The sequence below is a fragment of the Pogona vitticeps genome, chromosome 11, assembly GCF_051106095.1.
Source record: "Pogona vitticeps strain Pit_001003342236 chromosome 11, PviZW2.1, whole genome shotgun sequence".
NCBI classification, from domain to species: Eukaryota; Metazoa; Chordata; class Lepidosauria; order Squamata; family Agamidae; genus Pogona; species Pogona vitticeps.
In genome coordinates this window covers 3865486-3888507 of record NC_135793.1, presented here as the reverse complement: position 1 = coordinate 3888507, position 23022 = coordinate 3865486, and the positions used below count along the sequence as shown (strand labels likewise).

The following is a 23022-nucleotide window of genomic DNA, read 5'->3' as shown; positions in this document are numbered from 1 at the left end:
GGACACGAGAACATATGACCTCCCGTGGAAATAGAGACCGGGTAGCAGCGTTAGGCTGTGCAAGCATTATAGGTTAAAAACAAACAAAAATAATAATAAAAGTAAAAGAAAAAAATGAAAAGGACAGAAACGTGGTGGCACTTTGAGGACAATCATAGATTTTTTTAATACGAGCTACACCCTTGCAAAGTTTCTAGAAGAAGAAGAAGGGGGGGGGAATCGAGGGCTGCGAATAATAGGGGACAAGCGCGCCTAACTGGGGTGAGACGCCTCCGCCACCAAAGAAGGGAAAAGAAGGTCCCGAGAGAGAGGGAGGGAGGGAGCGGCGGATGAATCCCGGCCTGCCCCTTTTTTTGGGGGGGAGGGGGGCGAAGTAGTCCCGGGAGAGCGGCTTTTGGGGTAGCGAGGACAAGTTGGTGGCAAGTCGGTGCAGAAAGCGGGGAGGCTGCGCTCTGCCTGCCCGAGCGCCCGGCCAAGCGCGCGCGGGAGGGGGCCGAGCCGGAGCGAGGGAGGGAGGGAGGCAGGGAGGGAGGAGTACACGGCGGCGCTTGGGCTCGGCTCAGCCCACCGCAGCCCCGTCCCCCTCTCCCGCCCGCCCGCCCCGCTCAGCCGCTCTACGGCTCGCTCGCTCCCTGCCTGCTTGGCGATCATGTCAGCGCCCGCGGAGCGCCGGCCCGCGGAGCTGCGAGCTCGCTGAAGGGCGCCCGAGGCGGAGAATGAAGCCGAGCGCGAGAGGCGGCGGTGCTGGCCGTCTAGGCGGCCCGGGCTTCCTCCTCTCCCGGCTCTCCTCGCTGCTGCTGCTGCTGCTTCTGTTGCTGGGACTTGGGGCTCAGGACGCCGACGCTGCGGTGGGTACCCGGGCTTTTCTCTCCCCCTCTCCCTCTCCCTCCTCGCCCCTTTTTCTCCCCTTCTCCGCGCGCCGGCCGCCGGCATCATGGTTCTGGGGAGCGGGGAAGAGGGGCGGGTGGGGGCGGAGGGGCGAGAAGGCAGGAAGGAACCCGGGAAGGGGCGAGAGAGAGAGAGAGAGAGAGAGAGGGAAGAGGGGGGGGTGAAATCTGTATTTATAACTCTGGTAACTTAAATCCTGGGAGGGGGGGGAGGTTGAAAAGAATTAGGGTGTTGAGTTTGCAACCGGTTTGCAAGAGAGACTTGGCCAGGCTGGTTGGGAAGGGAAGGGATCCTCTCCCTTGGAGTTTTGAGGTGCAATCAAATCATCCCCCCCTTTAAAAAAATTTGCATGCAGGGACAAGCAAGCCAGAACCCACGTTCCTTTCGCTCCCCCAGCTTTGGTAGTTGCAAAGCCGGGCATAGTGGGTTGTTTTTTTTTTTTTTTTTTTTTGGAGGGGGGACGTGTAATTGTTTGCAACCCCCCCCCAAAAAAGAGAGAAGACCTTCAGGCATGAGGGTGGCCGGGAGGCTGTTTCCTGAAAGATCTGGCCAGGGAGAGGGAACTTGTGGGGGGGGGGTGCCTAGAAGGCCGGGCGGGAATCTGCTTGGCCCTTTTCAGATGCTTGCATCAGAGTTTCCTTATCTTTTCTCTCTTCCTTCCTTCCTTCCTTCCTTCTCTCTCTCTCTCTCTCTCTCTCTCTCTCTCTCTCTCTCTCTCCCCCCCCAAGCCTTGGCTCTCTCTTGCTCCTTCCCTCTCCGAGGGGAATGCATGTCTTTTATCAGACCAAGGCATGTGAAGTTTTGTCTAGCCCGCCGGCGGCGTCCAGAAGGGTGGCTTCCTTCTAGAAGGGCTTTCTGACTCAGGGAAGCGAATCTCCAAATGAGTTTGGGTTCTTCTTCCCCAAGAAAGGTAGCAGAACTCCTCCTTCCAGGGTCCAGCCTCAGCTTGAGGTTGGAGGAGAAAGAGGGAAAGAGTTCGGTCCCATCCGGAGACCTTCAAGTCAGAAATCTCCCGGTGCCACCAGGATGTGGCGAGATGATAGACGTCTCCCTTCCGAGGCCTAAGGACTTGGGATTCTTCTGGTGGCCCCAGGCTTTTATTGGTTCGCCTCTGGGTGCTGAGCTTGAGAAACAGGCTTGGGATGGGCCGGTGCCAGAGCAGTTAGTTGGCCAGCTGTTGGGTTAGCTAGCGGTGCAGTTAAGTGACTTCAAGCTGGCGGCTGAATTATCCTGCTCCGATGCGGTCCATGACCTCCATTGACCCATAGTTCTGCTCTAGAGGCACCACTCTGTAAGGCTTGGGGAAACGTGCACGAGGAGAGGGAACCACAGGGCTAAAGTAGGTGCGGAGGACTCGTGGGCCTCCGAGGGCATTGGACTACATCACCCATCATCCCTGCCGAATGACTTTGTTTTCTAAGGTTGATAGGAGCTGCTGGTCAGGTAGTATCCAGAGATCTCTCAGGACTCACCCCTCTGGGCAAAGGGGATGCAGGATTGACCCCGATGGACTGCTGTTCTTTTTTTAAAAAAATAATCATAGCGTGCACTGCTCTGAATAAGTGTCCGTCTCCCTGAAAGCTCACATTGAAATACAGCTGCTAGTCTTGGAGGGGCCACAAGATTTTAATTTTCTTGCTGTTGCTGTTTTGTTTTCAATTTTGTGTGGATCTTGTGTACTGTTTAGCAAGCTTGGTTCATATTTGGTTTGTCCCCGTGAGAAACTGAACCACTGCAACCCGAAGCTGCTTTAGCTGCATAGATAGCATTGGAACCTATATCAGCCCTAGATCCGTAATTCTGTGCTCACGTTTTATTCTACTTGTACGCTGCAGCTCTGCACTTAAATACGTTGTCTATTCATGGTTGCTTCTTTATATGGTGGTAAAGAGATGATTACTTTGTGACCTTTTAAGGTGCACTTACAAAAATATTACTGTGTTATCTTTTTTTTTTACTCTTTTTTATAAGATGTATCTATGAAAGTGTCTTAAGTTTTCTAACACAAAAAGTGTGACTTGTTTTGTGCAGGATATGATACGTACAGTAGGGTTGATGAATTGCAAGGCAGGGTAGGAACTGGTCTTCAGTTGAGTGCATTTAGCTAAGCATGTTTGACAACAGTGGTCCTCCAACCTTTGCTTCTCCAGATGTTTTGGACTTCAACTCCCAGAATTCCTGGCCGTGCTGGTTGGAACTGGGGAAGCCAAAACCCAAAACTCTGTTCAAACTCTGATCAAAGGTTGAGAATCATTTGAACTATTGCTTCTGTCACCAGTTCTTGTGTCTGTCATCACTTCTCGTTGGCCATGCTTGGGTGGAGCTATTGGGGATTAAATGAGATCTAGAGCAGAGATTCCCAACCTTCGGTCCCCAGATGTTCCTGAACTACAACTCCCAGAAACCTTCACCACCAGCTGTGCTGGGCAGGATTTCAGGGAGTTGCAGTCCAAGAACATCTGGGGGTCCAAGGTTAGGAACCACTAGTTCTCCTTGTCCAGCCTACAGGTCCCAAGGCACAGCAGTTCTCACGAGGGTCTTTGGTTAAGGACTCTTAGGTGAGAGCTCTTTTCCTGAACCTCTGTTGTCACAAGATGTGTGACCTTTTCCTGCATTGGGCTCTATCTCTCTTTGTCCCTTTCTGGAGAAGAGTGGTAAGGGGAAGCAAAGTGGTAGAGAGAATGCAGATTTTTGTGCCATCGTTAAGGCACGTATCATTTGTTATGGGTTTTCATGCCATTGCACTCACCCTGGACATTTGGTCTCTGATTTTGAGGTGGCTGTCCTGGAACAGAAAAATGTCAGACAGTCCAGAGGGAAAACAGCTGAAAAAGAATACATAAGGAAGTTCAACTCTTCCTCCCTTGGCTTGAACAGAGACTAGGGCTTCTTGCTCCATTGCTCACATTAATCAACACTTCTGTGAAGGGTTGTCTGTATTCCCCCCCCCCCTTACTGTGTATAGTTTAATGATTTTTAGAGAGTAATTGACTAGTGTAACTGACCAAACTCCGGAAGGCAGTGGAAGACAGGAGGGCCTGGCTGCTCTGTCCATGGGGTCACGACTTAACGACTAAACAACAACTGACTCTCTGTTGCCAGGTTGAATATTGTGTTGTATACATCTGAGGAAAGGCCTGCCTGCACCAAACCTCAAATCAAATAGAAATTCAAAAGTCTTAACAAGATTCTTTGGGTTTGCTGCCATTGACTAAGACAATGAGGCCACCTCGAAGTGGCAGAAGGATCTGTTCCTAAATGTCTGGAAGTTCATCTCCAAATAACCCCTTTATTCACATGGTTGCTAATGGCAGCAAACTCTTTTGACAAGCCGATACCAATATTTGCACAAAAGTGTTCTCCTGTTTGTACTTTATATTCTGGGTGAAGGAGGGTGGGAGAAAGTGTTGTGATGACACCCCTGTAGGCTGCAATCCTGTATCTATTTAGCAATAACATTCAGAATTCAACAGGTCCTTTTCCTGAGAACACATGCCTAGCTGGCAGTGATAATAGATATTCATAGATAGAAAAGATGGAGCTTAATGTAGCGGTCAGCTGTGACGCTCCATCTGTGGTCCTTGTTTTTTGTTTTTATATTAATGTGTGTGTGTGCTTCCCAAACTTGGGTCCCTGGATGTTCTTGAACTACAACTCCCAGAAATCCTGGCCAGCACAGCTTGCGGCGAGGGCTTCTGGGAGTTGAGGTTCCAAGGACATCTGGAGACCCAAGGTCGGGAACCACTGCCCTGATCCAATATTGTCTCCTCTGAATGACGACAATGGCTGTCCAAGATTTTGGCCATATCTCTTGATATACTTGAGTATTCTCAGGGCCTGTAGTTGATGCCAACTATGTGTTCCACTAGAGCGCTGAACGACAGCCCCTTCTTAAATTGTTGATGCCCTGTTTTGAACTAATTGAAAGTTCCAAACAAGTTTTAGATGCATCCTTGTGGGTTTCAACAGCATTGCTGTAATTCTTATTGACTGTATCTCACTTAAAATCCTATGCCATACCCTGTCCCACATAACTTTAATGAAAATAATGGCAGTGAAATAGTCTGTAGTCATGTCCCTCCTGACTATTTAAGATCATGTTTATCTCAGGAACAGTGTATTGAATTAATTCTTTGCAGCCGTAAAAGCTGGCTGATCATGCCAGATAAGAATTACAGAGTGTATATAACAAAGTAGGCCAGATGTTTGACTTGCAACCAGCCCTTAAGCATTTTGTAGGCAGGAAAAGAATGAACTAACGTTTTGATGCTTATCTTCTTATTGGCCAGGGTCTAATGGGCTGTAAGCAAAATTAGATTATGGCTAAAATAACAAAGCATAGACACTATAGATCTTAAGAGCTTCCTCGGTTTCTTCATAGCATGTTTCTATTCAATGAATCCGTTTGGAAGAGTGGTTATAAACAAGGATTTATAGGCCCTGTCAATAAATCAATGCAAATCTATAGGTTTCATGAAAAGGATATACGTATAGTCAATTAGATGGTCTTTGTGAACCTCCCACGAGCATTTCTTCAGTGTTTTTACCATGAAATAATGTGATAATGTCAGTGCTGTGATTTTTTTGGTAAGTCAGCTGACCATACTTTGAAGTTGGATTAGGGCATTTAACCTCTGGCCTAAATTTAAGGTGATGCTGGTGGAACTTCCTTCTGCAATTCTCAGAACTGTCTGAAAATTGGCTCAAGAGGTTTCTCCAGCCTGCTGGAGGCGCAGCTTTTTGGAATTCATGGAGGTGACTGTGACAGGAAGAAAAGATGTTGTTTCCACTGAATACACGCTCACCCACAACCCCCTTCATGTAGCGTTGGCTTCCATTTCATGACAACTTGGTCACTTGCAAGCGATGGTGGATGTTGATCTTGACCAACATCTGGAAGATTGTGGGGTTTCCCAGATTTGCATTAGATCATTATAAAAATGGATTCAGACGGATCTTCTCTGTTTCTCACCCCTGGGATTTCCTTACTGTTGTGAGTTCCGACATGGTGGTGGTGCTTCTTTAATTGTTTTTTTTAAAATATTGATTTAATTCTGTTCCTTTTAATGTTGTGAGCCGTCTTGAGTCTCCTTATTGGGGAAAAAAGTGGTGTATAAAACAATAGCAACAGCAAAATAATTAATTAGGTCTTTGCTTCTAGTGGAGAGACGGTGCACCAATGGGTGTGTTTGTTTTACAGTTTAACTATATGCTAATTAAAATACAATTGAATAATTAAAGGCAAGTAAGCATTTAAAACTATCTTAATTAAGAGCAGTTCTTGCTCTAAGCACTGGGCTGGTGAGAACCCGAGACAACCCCATAGTTTCATGGAGGTCACTAAGTCCACTGATAGTGCACTAAGAGTAGCATTAGCATGAATGCTGAAGTCACCTGGTGCAGGTTCTAGATTCCTCTACCATCATCTGTGACACCATTATCACCATCAGATACTTGCATGGTAAAGTTTGGTCTTGAGTATCCTCCCATGTTTGGCTGGCCTTCCTTAATGGAATCTGATGGATTTCTAAACAATTGGATTGATGTTCCAGCAGAGAGAGGAGACCAGTGGTGTCCAACCTTGGCCCTCCAGATGTTCTTAGACTACAGTTCCCAGAAGCCTTCACGACCACCTCTGCTGGCCAGGATTTCTGGGAGCTGAAGTCCAAGAACATCTGGAGGGCCAAGGTTGGACACCACTGGAGTAGACCATCCTGGTGAATTCTTCTCCCCTGACCCCCAGCTCCTGGCCCATCCACTGTGCCAATAAGATGTCCTGAGCCATTGACATGACCATTCCTGTATGGCTGTTCTAATACTGCAGAATTCGTGCACCTCCCTGTTCTTATCAGGAGAGCTGCAAATGATAAAGCAGGTTGGATGACAAAGCTATTTGGACACATCAGGACTTATTTCTAGTGCATGGCAGGGAAGACAATGAAAATGCCTATTTTTTTTTGAGAATCTGTAACTTCTGTTTGCTTTTTGTTTTCTTTATATTCTCAGTGGTCAATGAAAGGTATCACCTGTTCTTGTATTTGTATTGATTCCGGAACCGTACAGCCTGTCCCTGTTTTTTTCACTCTCTAGTACAGTCATTCTCAACTTCTAGCTTCCAGATGTTTTGAATTTAAAACTCCCAGAACCCCTAACCATTAGCTTTGCTGGCTGGGGTTTGGGGAATGGAAATTGAAGACATCTGTAGCCAAGTGTGGAAAGCTGCAGCTGCTTTCTTGTAGTGGCCCAGTGGAGCTGTTTAGAGTCATCTGCGATTTATTCTCACTTGCTTCGGTAAGTGGTTTCTTAGACATCCATCAAAAATCTGTGGCTGGTTTCCTAGGTCTTTTGTGGTCAAAAACTGCTCGTCTTCTGAATAAGCTTGGCAATGGTTTGATTGCATCTTCGTTGCAGTGTGCAATCGATTTGCATCCTGTCCCCACATTGTGGGGTTAGTTCTGGATGTTTTGGGCTAATTATTGGGAAGAGGTAAGCATGGCGTGTTGTCTTCAACCTTGTTCTTCACGGCTAGCTTTCTTGGATTGGCCAGGTGGGTCTCGATGTATTTGACAGATACAGAAAGGGGTGTCTTCAGCCTTGGTGGCCATAGTGGTATAAATACTCATAAACAGACCCTCTGCGGATTCTACGGTTTATGAAATCGGGTCTTAATATCTCCTTTTAAGGGAAGGTACTATTTATTTATTTTGTTCAGACTTTTCTTTCTGCACTGCTTTTCCCTTCCAAAATTCCCAAAGCAGCTTTACATATTACATAGCAGAACCGACAAACTGCACTAATCCAGTAATAAAACCATAAAACAAGCAATAAAGCCGTAAAATGTTTCATTAAAATCACTAGGGGCAATCGGTAAACTGCCTGAGCATTGACAGTAAGTCTTCAGTTGACATTTTTGGGGGGGAGGGGGTGGCTCTCTGATCTTTGTGGGAAACCACTGCCATGTGGGGGTCAGCACAGTGAAGAAAGCCATAATAGAAAGCACCAGAGGGACCTACTGCAATCTGAGTTTAGACCAGATGTTTTGAACTATAGCACTAAAGCAGTGGTTCCCAACCTTGGGTCCCCAGATGTTTTGGGACTTCACAACTACTGAATCAAACTCCTGGAAGCCTTCACCATTAACTCTGCTGGCCAGGATTTCTGGGAGTTGCAGTCCAAGGACATCTGGGGACCCAAGGTTAGGAAGCACGCTGGAAAGAGTCCCTGATCAGTGACTAAGACTTCTGGGAATTGTAGTCCAAACCACCTGGTGACCAGTTTAAAGGATGACGTATTTCTCTTTATAGCACGGATCAGGAGACACTGGAAGTTGCCATAGACTGGCTGAATTCCTGTTGCGCAGCTCCAGTGCATAGGCTGAAATGACATAAGTGGTTGGGGAAAAAGCATGGAGGCAGAAGAGTTATTCCCAAAGGACTTCCAAAGCCATGCCGTACAATAGTTGTGCCATGAATTACGCAATTCATTCTGTGATGGGGGTTGCATGGGTGTTAACACCCTTCGCAGTTCTGCAGGTGTAACTTTACAGGATGCCAACTTTGGCATGATTTCAATCACTGAATCAAACTGTTGGCGCATCTTGGGATTGTTTACACTGATGGGTAACGGTTCCTCCTGGTTTCCACCCATCCCTGGAAATATTGAGACTTACCTGTTCAGAGGTGATGATGATCACGGAACCACAACCTTTCTGAACCTTCTTGGTTTCAGGATGTACGTGTGTGTGTTTGGATTCATGCCAACCAGGCCTGGCTTTTGTCCTGCGAGTGGAAAAAATTGCCCCTGTGTTTGGCCGTTGTCCAAGGGGGCTGTCTTCAACATAAACTAGAAAGCCTGTGGCAGGTTGCAAAGTCGTTTGCCAAAACAGATTTGGGAAAAGAGGAGAGCCGCCTGGCAGAGCGCCTGCTTTGAATGCTGGAAGACTTGGAGTGCCATCTTCAGGAAGGGTTCCAAAGGACTCATCTCTACGATGCCAGGGAGTTGGTGCCAACCAGAAGCTTTTTGTCCTCCAGAATTCTTGGCATGGAGATCCCACCAGTCCTAGCCAATGTGGCGGTTGATGTGGCATTGGTGGTACTGGAGGCCATAGCTGTTGATAGCCGGAGCCTCTATGCCTACGAGGCACATTGTTCGGAGTTGGATGAATGAATGGTCTAACGATGCCAGGCAGCTTCCTAGGTTTCTTTATTCACAGTGAGAGGGGTTGTTAAATGGATTGTTGTGCTTGGACCTTTTCAATGTGTTTTCGTGTTGATTCTATTACTGTTTTCAAATGTAATATGTACTTAATTCTTATTTTAATGTTTGTACACCTGCCATGTTTAGCTTTTAAATGTTGTCTTTTCAATGATGAAAGCCGCCTCGGTTTTTTTTTTAAAGGAGAAAGGTGGGGTTAAAAATATTTTAAATAAATAAAATAGTGTCCATGCTCTGTTGCTGTTTGTTGGATAGTTGGGAAAAACTCATCTTTCTTTTGGAAAAGGCTCTGGCATTTCATGCGTGTGGGGTGGGAGGGTCGGAATTAGCTGTGTAGGACATGTGTCTCTGTGTTTCGGAAACTGACGTGTCCTCCATGAAAACAAGAGACCTGGATTCTGAAAGTACAGTTGTGCCTTCTGTTTATCCGTACTATTGGTTTGCTCTGGTAGCAATCGGTAGAAAAACTGCTGTTGACCTCAAGGTTGTGTGAGGTACCCAGACTCCATACGTATATTTGCATTCGCTTCGCTTAACGGAACTTGTTACCCTGTGGCTTATAGGATTTTAGTAGACTGAGTAATTTTGTCATCCTGTGCAATTGGCATTAAGAAAATAAGAAGCCACAAAACAGTAAGAGTTATTGTTCCACTTCAGAGTAGTAATACCGGGTACGGTTTTGACAATTGTATTTCAGTGTGAATTGTGTCCATATAAGGAAGAGGTCCTTCAAACTGGCACAGATGTTTTTTAAACGATGATTTTCATTCTGATCTGTGTCATTTACCAAGGCATCTGGATAAACAGCTGGTTTCGTATGTTTCGTTGTGTTCATTTCTGAGCAAACAGCTCATCTTTTCTTCATTAGTTCACCCATAAAAAAGGGTTATATTTAAGATCGTGGCCACAGTTAAGAATGGGAATGATTTCGCAGCGTTTGCTTCCAATGTCTTCCTGGCACATTTTGTGCCTTATATGGATGAGGATAATTAACGAAGATGAATGTGTGGGTGTGAGAGAGATATATACAAAAAGTAATTTTTTTTCTTCTGTTCACTGACGTTCAGTGGTGGATGATGATAACAAAGTCTCTCCTCATTCTCATGGGGCTTGCTGTTCTTTGGATTTAAGGAAGGGACGTTTCTGCTTTTGCAGAAACTTAAATAAAAAGGTGTTGGAGGTTGATTTGAAATGCCGCTAGCTAAATGAGCAAGCTGTCCTTTTCAAGGAAAATCTTTGAGTTTTGTTCTCTTCTTTTTTGTGATTTTTCACAAAAGCAGCTGCAGCCTGTACGGGGGAAGCATTGGAAGAGGGCACGCCCCATCTCCTTCCAAAACACTTCAGATTTGTATTGCACGAGATGGTCACCTTTTTTAAACAGCCGGCTCAGTGTGAGAGGAAATAGTTCAGGAAGCAGCGTGTAAATGCCATGTCTTTCACTTCGGTTGACCCAGGTTGCTTTCCACATCCAGCTTACGAACGATTTGATTTTCGTTAAGAGAAGCGTTACAGCGTTAATTCCAGGCTGGTTATTTTGAGATGCAGTCTCTCCCCAAATAAGCTAGAAATTCCAGCCCTGCTCTAACTGTGGACATTGGCGACTACCTAGGGTCATTGACAGGTCAGTTTATTCCCCTGAGAAGCAGAAATCTCTGAACGCCAGTCCTCCAAGGTGACAGACACCCTTATTGTTTACATGACCCATTGGTATACATGATCCTAGTAAGAATATGAGTGTATTCCACGTGGCTTCTGTCAGTACTTACACGGTACCTTTTAAAGTCTCTGTGGATGGGATTGGTTACTGACAGTCCTCTGGAAAGGTTGTCACCTGTCCAGAATGAAGAACAGCATCTGGTTGTACATGGGTTTGCCCATTCATCCGCACTTTATTCGCTGAAATTAATTAAATCAAATTAATTAATTTTTTTGCCCATAGGAACACATTAATTAGATTTCAGTGCATTCCTATGGGAAAGTGTGTTTCGCAAGACGAATTTTTCGCAAGACAACATTAACTGCGGGATGAATTAAATTCGTCTTGTGATGCGCCACTGTATAATGCTAATCTTAGAACTGCAGAAGCTGGAAGGGACCCTTTGGTTCATCTAGTCCAGCCCCCATCAAGGAGGCACTGTGCAGAATCGAACTCCCAACGTCTGATACCTAAATCACTGGTCTATCTATCCAGCATGCAACAAGAAGTATCGTGAGTCACCGTGTCCATGCTATACTCTCTGAATAGCTTTGAATGGCAGGATGGAGCCAGCACTGGTGGTCTCAGAAGCCAGAAGCAAAGACCAGGTGGAGAGCTGAGTTCTTCCCTGCTTTTCTCACTGCGGAAGGACTCGCTCAGCCCTCCCCCCCCCCATCTGTCAGAAGAAAACCTGTACGTGTACCAGTTTCTACCTTGCAGTAAAGCAGTATGCATCTGGGGGGAAGAAAGAAGACAATAGAGATAGCCCATAATTAGAGCTGAAAACAAGTCGGCACTGGAGGGGCTGAGGCAGTCTTTCAAGTCTGAGAAAGCAGGCTTCAAAAGAATCCTATACTTAAATCCTGAAGAGCAGCCACAGAAACAAAGCCAGCTAATTTGCAATCTCGGAGAGAGAAGAGGGAAACTCTGGGTGTGACATTCACACCCAGAGAACCCTTAACGATATCCCTTTTCTAATCACAGGCTCTTTATAATGTCTCTTCTTCTTGGTCCTGAAAGTTTTCTCTTAAGTGCTTTCTAATGGTGTGGTGCCCCTGTTTTTCTCTAAATATAAATATTTGTAAGTCTAACGCTGCCTACTAAAATGGTAGAAGAAGGAAAATCTGGAAGTGAAAGGAACAGAATTCTGAGATTCCTAGGTGAAATGTCAAGGTTTCTCTGATTATTAGGACAGTTTAACGTCTAGTCTACCTGGGTGTTCAGATCATCAGGTGAGACATTTCTTTTAGTCCCATCACCTTCACAGGTGTGCTTGGTGGGGACACGGAGTGGGGCCTTCTCTGATGCTGCTCCCAGACTGTGGAACTCCCTCCCACTGGAGGTCTGGCCGGCCCCATCTTTGCTCTCCTTCTGCAGGCAAGTCAAGACCTTTCTCTTCACGCGAGTTTTCCTTTAAATGACTGCTTGATCAAGAAGACTTTTAAAAGGGGATTATTTTATTCTGTTGCTTTGTCTTTTTAATATTGCTCTTCTTATTTATGTTTAATATGGTACCTGTTTAACACTTTTAAAAATATTGTAATGATTTATTATTTAGCTTTTCACTTTGGGTTTTATTTTATTTTATTTTTTTAATTCGGTAAGCCACCTTGGATCCTTTAGGAGAAAAGCGGCATATAAATATTTTAAATAAATAGATAAATAGACACACCAGCAGTGCCCTCCCAGCTTAACAAAAGCTATACATGCCCTTCTAAAATGGACGGTGTGGATAATATAGGTGTTTGAGCATTCTCCACTTTTCCCTGTTGAGTATCACTGTCTATTCAGAGGGGAATTTGATACTCTTTGAGGAAGAACATCATTTCAGGTACAAAATGTTTGGAAGAGTCTGCCAACGGTTGGAGGTGAATATTCCATTGGCTGCCATTTTGACTTCAAGTTTCTGCTCCTCGACAGAGCTCTCTAAAGAGGAAGGGCAGTACTGGGAACTTGGTGTATTTCTGAGAAATTTACAGTTAGATCCAAGACCGATACTTGGGAGACATTTCTGGTTTGGGTTGAGAACTCAGTGCTTTGGCCAAGAGGGCTTCTTGTCGTTGGCCAAGGAGGCGGTGAGAAATGGGAAGATGGGCCAAAAGTTCTTGCTCATAAAAAAACCCAACCAACCAACCAACAAAACTCCCCTGCACTCCATTAATTGGGATGTGGTTGTGGGGAAAATGGGAGTCCAATCCCTTTGGGACTCAAGCTTCCAGCTTATTCTCATGGATACAGCAGATTTGATCTTTCTGACCTTTTTACTAAAGACAGAAAGTAATCTAAAGTTATGCCAGCTGACAGCAGGAAAAGGCTTTGCATTACTTCCAAGCTTGCCAAGGGTAATTTTTAATAATGTGGATTTGTTGTTTTTTTGTAAGTCCAAGTTCTCTTGGAACTGGTTTAATCGAGTTCTGTTCCACAGATAGTGGTGTGTTTATTTTCCGTTTGGAACTCTCCAGAGTGAAATTTATGTACAGAATAGAAGGGGGCGGGGAATGTGGAGAAACCTAGACCAGTGGATCCCAACCTTGGGTCCCCAGATGTTCCAGGACTACAACTCCCAGAAATCCTGGGCAGCACAGGTAGTGGTGCAGGCTTCTGGGAGATGTAGTCCAAGAACTCCTGGGGAGCCAAAGTTGAGAATGATTGTCCTAGATAGTTTTGGACTGCAGTTGTCATGAATCACAGCCAACATAGCCAACAAGGGGGGGGATATAGGAGCTTATATGAGCCCCTAAAAGGTTTTGATGTAGGTGGTGTTGGGTTTGTTTTAAACATCTTCCTTACGACATATGGACGTGTCCCTGAAACTGAACCTTCCCAACGTAAATCTAAACTGCAAGCGGGAGTTTTAACTTGAGAAGATGCCAAGATATTAGCCGTTGGTTCCGAAAAGTTCTGACAACCCTTCACGAAGCGTTATGGAAATGGTGAAAGAGACCGGAGTTTAGAAACTTGTGTTAAAAGTAAGATTAATTGCTTCTTCCTCTCTTCTTTATTTCTATAAAAAACAAAGAGCATCATTGTTCCTTAGATGCTTTTATCTCAGCAGTGTAATTATTACATTTTTTTCCCTAGCAAATATTTCTAAAAATAACTAACCAGGACTGCCAAGTCTATGGCATCCGTCTCCCTGTGTTTTCAGGACCAAAATGTGGGATGGGTGGAGAGGGGGTGGTGGATCCTTGGGATGTCACAGAAACCGGCCATCCAATGATGGAGACTGGGTCCCCCCCCCCAGGGAATTCCGCCAAGTGACAACTCCATGAAGAACCCATTATTTTCAAGTACCAAGTAACGTAAAAAGTAACATTTGGGAGTAACACATGGCTTAGTTTTTGCTTCAAAATGTTTCTTCCCCATGTCTTTGGTGGCATTTTTGGCTGTGTTAGGGAACTTATTAAAATAAGGGTAATTTTTTTAAAAAAAATAAAAGTCATAAGTCAGTAATTCATTAGTAGTGAGTGATGTGTTAATTTTTTCCTGGTGAGTTATGGCTAAATCAGGGTTTTGGATGGGAAACTTTATAGAGGCCCTGGTTTTCTTGCCATCCTGTTGCTTTTGACTGAGCTGTTCTAATCTAATTCTGTTGGATTTTGTTCTCATGTTGTCACTTCCCTACGTTTTCAAACTCTTGTTTTAATAGCGCGAGGGGTCTGGGTCTTCTTTCTCAGGAGGAAAGTGGGCTAAAGATGAAGTCAGTAAAAACCCAATGGGATCAACCTTGAGGATGCAGAGAAGGGAAATCTAGGGTTATAACTGTCCTTGCTAAACTGCAGCTCTTGTAACCTGGCATAGTTGCGGTTCTTCTTTGAATGACAGCCCGGTTGGCCTCCGGCGATGTGAAAGGTGAGGTTCTGCCAGAGGGCTCATAATTTATGTCTCTCCCTGAGGAATGCAGTTAGTTTAAACATTGAACGAAATGCCATTTAAGGCCAAGTGTTTGTTTGTTTTCCCCTATTCTTTTCAACTCAATCTAGTGTTGAAAAAATACACCTACACACTCCAACCAAAGGCTCTTTACATTTCTTTCTGGGTGAAATGGGAGCAACCCGCTTCCAAAGTGTCACCATGGCTAAAGGTCTTCTTAAACAGAGGTCGAGGTCTCCTTATTTTTATGGAATTGCCACTCCCTCCTCCTTCCCCATTGACTATGCTGGCTTGGGATGGTGGACGGTGCAATCCTACATCCCTCTAGGAAGCCCCCCCCCCCCAGTTGTTGGTCGTTTTTCCATTGACAGGGTTTCAAACAGAGGACACCCATTTCCAGGGCAGGTGGCCAATTTAGAGGCATAGCCCTTTGCTGCGGAGCCCAACGTTGGGAGTTTGAGGGTCTCCTCCTGGACCTCCCAGGAGATGAGCCAGCCTGGGTGGCCTTGGGCAAGCTGCACCAAAGTGAACCACGGTGGCAGGAGATGATGTTGTCCCATTGCAAGAAAGGCTGCCAGCCAGCCTTTGTACATGAAATGGAGGGGCTGCCAAAAGGGAAAGCACCTGATCTTACTGGTCGTCTCAGTCAACCAACTAGGAATGAATGCTATTGACCTGTGATATACTGTGGTATAGAGTGTCAGACTAGGGAGAAGCCAGTTCAAATCTCTGAGATGAACCTGGAGTCCCATCACTCTGTTTCCATCTGTTGAGCTCTTTGGGTTGTTGGCGAAGATGAAAGGGAAGGAGTGGAAACTCTGAAGCTCTACTTTAAAAAAAAAAGAGACTACATCTCCTGAAATCTTTCAGCCAGGGGATTCTGGGAGTTGCAATCCTGCAAAGGCTTACTGTCCAAAGCTCTGAGTTGGAAGACGTAAGGCTTGCAAATGTAGAGGAAGAAGTGGCATGGAGATGCCATTTCTCTTAGAGCAAAAACTCTGTGAAGCTGTCATCCAAGGTCAAGCTTGGCCATGGAAATCACTTGAAAAGCAAGCGAGGAAGAAAGCGGCAGATGACCTCATGCAATTTGGCAGTGGATGCATGGTGTGTGCATGCATGCGTGCTGTTTACATATCAGGTAAACTTAGGACACATATTTGCATTCCACTTGCAGAGAATGTAACAAAGCTGCCTTGCACTGGATGTGATTTTGGACCTTTCACGTGTGTCCTTTCTCAGCCCAGCATCCCCTACAGAGCGAGGAAGACAGGAAGCTCTCTTATCCTTGGCCCATCTAGTCCAGTTTTATCAACTCTGCCTGGTTGCAACTCTTCAGAGTTTGAGGCGAGTGTGTTCTTTGCTCTACCTGAAGATCTCTGGTACCACCCGTTATGTCCCATTAAGTCACTCCCAGCGGATGGCCATCCTCAATGGGTTTTTGGAAGCATCTGAGATGTTCCAGGAGTGCTTTATCATGGCCATCCTGCAAATGAAGTTCTGTAGCTGAGTAGGGACTTGTATCCAAGCCCACAGAGTCCTACTCTGGTGTTGTGTCCACTACGCCACATTGGTTTTCTATCCACAGGTACAGTACTACCTAATGGTCTCCAGTCCAAATGTTAAGCAGTCCGTCATGATCTGCTCTCAGCTTCTTCTTGCTCAGCTTGCAAAATCAGGTATGCTCTAGATATTATGGACAGATGCAGCTGTAGAAAAGTCTTAAGATATAGATAAGAGTGCTTCTTAACTCCTGTGGGGAAGGCTGTGGCCGGGTCACCTGTGTGCTTTTTCTACAGTCTGCTCAATTCTGATGGACCTGCGTGGTACAGGTTATTTAGGAACTGGAGCGCTTCCCAATATGCGGTTGGTCGAATTGCTGCCGATGATGCTCAAAGCTGTAAGAAGCCTGAACTTTGGTACTTGAAGGAGCACCGCTCCCTGATCTTACCTGCATGATCAGGTGTCTCTTCCACAGGGATGTATGAAAGAGCCATCTGTGTTGTCAGTTGTGCAACGTCCTCTCTTTGAAGAACTGATTCTTGCCAATGTTGGTTTCATTCCACAGGCAAGTAAAGGGTGGTTACTCCTGAAAGCCTTTGGGGCGTAACGATTTTGGCTCGAATGAGCGGCGAAGGCTCTTGTAAGCGTGCCGTCTTAAATTGCTCCAATATTTACTGTAAATTAAAATAATTTCCTTTGTTCTAGCCTATCTCACTCTCCGAAATTAGGATATAGCTTAATATAAACAAACAAACAAACAAATAAAGAGGGAAACTTTGCTAGTGGTGCATAAAATTGGAAATAGCTACTTTGAAGTCTGAAGCTGCCACCGTCTCCTGCCCCATCTTAGAATGTTTTAGAAGAGCTAGCCCTGTTAGCCTGTGCTAGCGCGCCTCCTAAAAGCAGACCCAGCAAATGAACATTAGAAAACTATCTTCACTCTTAAGAAGGCATCTGGCTGTGGAGTTGCAGGTTGAGAGTTCGATTCCCCACTGTGCTTTGTGGGAGAAATAGCCAGCCTGGGTGGCTTTGGGTAAACTGCACAGTCACAAGGTTGCCCCCTAGAGGAAGGGAAGGGTAAAGCACTCCTGAGTATTCTTTATCTTTAAAATACTGGAAAGGGTCAGCATAAGTCAGAATTGATGGCACACACATACGCATAGTTTGAAAGCCAGCGGGTCTGGAGCTCTTTCTGGATGTCATTAAACAAATGATTATCGTTACCTGGCCATGTTGAAATGTAGGTCTCCTTTTCAAAACCTCTGGCAAACGATAGCCAAATGTTTCAAGACTTGCTACAAATATGAAACGCCTTTTGTTTAAAAATGGGATTTTTCTGTCGTAAGTGAACCTTAATGAATTGATGCAACTTTGGAACTAGCAGTGAGGTTGAGTACCGTCAACATGTTTGATCACGCCTGCAGAATGTCCCGGCTCAGAATGTCTTGACAGTGTGCTTGAACTCTGAAGCAGGCACTGAATAGTTCTCTGTTTGTTTATTTGTATCAATGACCGTGTTTTAGGGAAGAATAGATTTCCACGCTTTTGGGGACTTGAATAGAGGCCGTTAGGGCAAATGTGAAAATCCACAGATGTGAAAGAGATATGACTCTCTCCTAGGTGGGGGTGTAGAATATTTAAACACACAAAATGCAATAATTTGCAGATTTTGGACGTAGCAAGCTGCGAGTCAAGCCATTAGCATCCAATTGGTCGATATTTCAGATAATGAGGGCAGAATGTAGTTGAATTTCATAAATAAGGTTAATAGGTTTGGACAGTGCCATCTCACTGGTGTAGCAGATGATACAGTGGTGCCCCGCTTGACGATTACCCCGCTCCATGACGAATCCGCTTTATGATGAGGTTTTTGCAATTGCTATTGCGATCACAAAATGATGTTTAAATGGGGAATATTCGGTTTACGACGATTGGTTCCCTGCTTCGCATTGAAACGGTTTCCCGTGCATGTCAATGGGTTTTTTTACTTTTTCTTGATGACGATTTCATTCTACAGCAATTTTGCTGGAATGGATTATCGTCGTCAAGCGAGGCACCACTGTATTTGTATTTGGAAAAGAGAGGTGTGTTGATCCATAGGAATAACACAAAATCCAAGCTCCCTAGTTGAGCAGTGTGTTTATTAGGATAAACCATAATTGGTTAAAATATGCAGGCTTTAGAGTTTAGTAGGCTAAGAAAAAGATGAGCCGAGAAGGGGGAACATAGAAGTCCGTGGTTTTAAGTTGTGAATAAGTTTCGTCCCAAGATGTGAAGTGGAACATGATGAGCCGGAGAGCCATGTGGGGGTCACATGACCTCTAGCAAATCTCCCTGAGATGCAGATAGAGTAAAGGCCCCCTTCTCAGCAGACACAAAGATAAGAGGACAAGACGTTAGATGAAACATGCAGGTTGCTTCGGAGGCATTAAGGAGCGTGGCCGAGAAATTTTGACAGGTTTTTCAACTTCTACGTCAACCTCTTACCAATCCTAAGCCCCTCCCCAATAGAAAAGTTACTTTTGCAGGACTGTGCTGGATAATGACAAAGGGGTATGTTCCAAATGCTGTAACAGTGAACAGGCACGCGGGTTACACTTTAAAAGTCATTTTCTAAGCCTCGGGGTTTGGCACTGAGCTGTTTCGCAATGCGCCCATCTCTGGGAAGTTCTCTAGGATCAGCAGCTTCAGGCAGCATCAGGCAGCGGTGTTGCAGTAAATGTCGAAGGATAGACGGTGATCAAAACAGGATCCATAGCCATGTCCCAAGGAGAATCCAGAACTTTCAAGATGTTGTGTGTGAAGCTGAAATCCTGGCTTGTTTGTTGTTGTTTAGTTGTTAACTTGTGTCCAACGCTTTGTGACCCCATTGACCAGAGCACACCAGGCCCTCCTGTCTTCCGCTCGCAAAACGGGTGTTTGGGGGACCTAAGCTTCACAAGACAGCTTTTTAAACAGCTGATCGGCGGTTCGCAAAGCGGCTTTCCTATGGCCGATCTTCGCTAGACAACGACGATTCTTCCCCATTGGAACGCATTAAACAGGTTTCAATGCATTCCAGTGGGGAAATGGTTTTCGCTAGACAATGATTTCGCTAAACAGCAATTTCAGTGGAATGGATTATCATCGTCTAGCGAGGTACCACTGTACTGGAAAAGCCATAGCTTTGACTATTCGGACTTTTTTGGCAAGGTGATGTCTCTGCTTTTTAAGATGCTGTCTCGGTTTGTCATCGCTTTCCTCCCAACTGCCTTGTTTAGGGAAGCTTAACCAAATGCAGCAGGCCACCTCCAGAAGCATCCCTCACTCTTCTTACTGGCCCGGTGCCCGCAATCTAAAAGAGCGAAGCACATCCTGGAAGGGAAATCTGAAATCTGTAACTTGGACAGCCACCGCCAGTGGGTCTCTTGCACCACAGATCTGCAGTGGTGAGGATCAGGAATTTTGGTGAGAGTGGTTTTTTTGAAAGTCTAGAACCACTGTTGCTCCTTCTCCCCTCCGGTTTCACCAGAATATGGCAAGTGGTGTTTGGCCAATTAGAGGAAGCAAATCCTCAGATAACCTTTCCCCAGGACCAGCTACAAAAGGGGAACCATGAAAGGAGGGTGTCCCCAAATCAGTGGGACTCAAGAAGCTGCTTTATGGTCCATGGGACAGTCAGTCGGGTGTATCAAGGCCTCATACCTCTTTCTTCAGCCAGAAAGGCCCCCCAGATGTAAATAGAAACAACATATTTCCTCAAGTAACAGATGAATAAAATCAACACCTCAGATTATAATATAAATGGACATAATGTTACACGTTTTAGTTCTATGGGGCTATTTGCTTATTTGGATTAATTTTACAAACACAATGTGACAAAGCAACTTTCTGCTTTGCATTCATGGAACAGACAACACAAACAATCGTAACAACCATGAAATGCTACAATTTCTGCACCCAAGACCACAGCTACAGCACCAATATGGAAGTTACTTGTAGAATTTGCACAGTTCAAGTGTCCTTTTGATTTCAAAGTCGGTCAAAAATGCAAGATAACTTTCTCACCTGGGTTAGGTATCCCCAACGCAAGTGAATCTTCAAAATCCTAAAATAAAATATCAATACAATTGTATGCAGTTCATGAGTTCACTGTGTAGCTACACCCTTCCAACACAAGCATATAAAAATTATTTCTCAGCCAAGTTGGCAAGGGCCTTCGCAGTCCAACTGGCAACAGTAGCTCCAGCCTCTTCAGCAATCCTGCTCTTTTTGAGATTCAAACCTCTTACTCGTAGCCCTTCTCTTTCCTAGCCCCACCCCTTTGGGCTGAACCAATATTGCATAGAGGTTCCAGTAACACAGAAGGAAAGGGGGATGTGGAGGGAGAAGGAAAACAAGACTGATCGGGCACCAAGTCTTCATTTTAATGGAATTTTAGAAGACCAGCTATGGTTAAAAGAAGAAGCAAAAAATAAAAAATAAAAACAAACCAATTGCCCACAGCTTTAAAATAGGTCTTACTGGGCTTCCACAATATAACAAGTTGTTGATTTTATAAGGTGGGTGTTTAAGTTTCTGCGATCCTTCTGAAATCTGCAAACTCATCACTTATTGTTACTGTCACTGTTGACAGGATCTCTACCACTTACCCTATCTAATGATATTTTGAAGTCACGGACAGAGGGGAGAAACCATTAAAACACATAAAAGGAAGGCGTTAGAGTACAAGCATTAAATATCACTCCAAATTATACCCGGTTAACATTGCACCAGTGCTGGAATTACTGTTTGGGGGTTCAGATCTAGAAGTTTTGAGTTCAGTCTGCAGGCGTGCGTTCAACCTCAGTGTAACGTTTTAGGACTGAGGGTTCTGGATTTCTGGGATGAGACGCCGCGAGAATTCTTGAAGGTGTTTTGAAGAGCATCCTCTTCCGCGGCTGGGTGGTGCAGGATACACAGTCTGGGTTGCCAGTATTGAGTAATCTGTTGCCCTTCTAATGTCACGTGTTTGGGTGCTGCAGACTCTACGGACATTGGAGGGGGTGGCTGTTCTTTCTGTCAGCAGCCTTGAGCTACGGCGGGTCGTTTGAGAGGGTTTTTAAAATCAGGGACGGAGTGTACAGGCTGTGTCTTGTATGGGTGTGCCATTTTAAAAGGAGGGAAATAGATATAATCTTAAATGCTACCTGCATTCTGCGCGCAACAGTTATATAGTGTTCTCTTAGGCTATGTCTGAGTACCAAAATCCTAATTATGTGTGTGTATGTGTATTATTTTAGATTTAAATTTTAATACATAGATTTCTTTTTTGCCCTGTCTTATCTAATGTATGTAGGAGATTTTGCAGGCTGCCTCTAGTAGGTGTGGCCAGCTGGGACCTTTATGGGCCACCCCAGGCTATCAATCACCAATAGTATCTGTTAAATATCGGTACAGTATGTATGTTGTTCCTAACATTGTCATTGTTTTGTAGCTCTGATGGTGTGATTTCTGAGATCTGCAATTGCTTATAGCACTGTGTGAAATTTCTTGATATTGTTCCCAAAGCCCCAATGACTACGGGGACCACTGAAGTGTGTTTCATCCACAAGTGAGATGTTTCGATGGCCAGATCGCTGTACTTTGTCAATTTTTCCAATTCTTTATTTTCAACTCTGGTGTCCCCCAGAATTGCAATGTCAATGATCCAGACATTTCTTCATTCTATTACTACTATGTCTGGTGTGTTATGTTCAAGGTGTCTATCCGTTTGGATCCAGAAATCCCAGAATATCTTAATTTCATCATTTTCTGACACCTTCTCTACCTGATGTTCATATGGGTTTTGGCGGCTGGCAAGTTATACTTTTATAGCATAGTGACCAGTGCACTGATTTTGCCACTGTATCATGTCTAATTTTATAATTTGTTTGTGCAGTCTTTGGACATTCACAGATGAGGTACAACATAGTTTCATCTTTTTTTCTAGAGAAAAATATGAAAAATTACTTATGGCAGTGAAAATGGAGAATATTTTGAAAACAACAGAAACAAAGGCTCAGTATAAGAAACAGCAATTTGAAAATAAATTAAATGCTTGGAAAAAATAAACCACTACACGGAGAACACCTGAGAGATATTGATGGAAAGCATGATCATAATTCGACATGGGCCTAGAACTGGGGACCATTAAGAAAGAAACCAAAGAAATCTTATTTTTGGCTACACAAGAGCAAGCACTCCAAACCAATGTGATGAAAGCTAAGATCCAAGGAATTTGTGTTAACAGCAAATGTTGACTGTGTCATCATCATCATTATCACACACACCACCTGCAAATGCTTTCATTTCTTTTTAGTTGGGCTATTTTTTTTCCAAAATAAATTACTGGGGAAGGTCTTATATTTTCCCCAAAATCGCTTGGGTTAAAATGAAGGTTGCAAAACCGTATCAAGGCAGTGTCTTCCACTCTACTGCCATATTGCCACACGTGCAGAGAATGTGTCTCACGAATCTAGTTCTGGGCATTCTGCTTGATTCGGTAGCCGGCAAAAAATGTGGGGTTTCCCCCTTCTTTTACTTTTTTTAAAGCAAACAAAGGCAAGATGGTCACAAAAGCTTCTAAACATGTAGCTGACGGATCTCTGCCTTTTTCATTTTGCTAGGCTCGCTTTATACAAAGGAGGAGCCCATAAAGCTGAGCTTTATGAATCTGGCCTGTAATGAGTACCATCTGGAACCTCTCTAGGTAGCAAGTCTCAGGGGGTTTAGTAGTTTAAAGACCTACAAGCGAGTGCCAGATTTACTAAAAAATCAACTCCATTATATCCTGGCTGCTCAAAACCAGGAGCTACCGGCATCTTTGGCAAGAGGCTGAGCTGGGTGAAACC

The 23022-nt window shown here is 44.6% G+C and overlaps 1 protein-coding gene across 4 annotated transcripts in view; it reads left to right on the top strand.

The window, feature by feature from the left end:
- Positions 1–338: 338 nt before the first annotated feature.
- COL4A5 (collagen type IV alpha 5 chain) overlaps positions 339–23022 on the top strand; it is a 100260-nt gene continuing 77576 nt past the window's right edge. Inside the window, exon 1 of one of the 4 annotated variants that reach the window (XM_072981251.2) lies at positions 339–848. In XM_072981251.2, coding sequence (XP_072837352.2) covers positions 717–848 — 132 coding nt within the window. In that variant the 5' untranslated portion in view covers positions 339–716. Of the gene's footprint in view, positions 849–1753; positions 1799–23022 lie in introns of those variants that run through there. The other 3 variants (XR_013538803.1, XM_072981248.2, XM_072981249.2) reach the window with 3 other exon arrangements.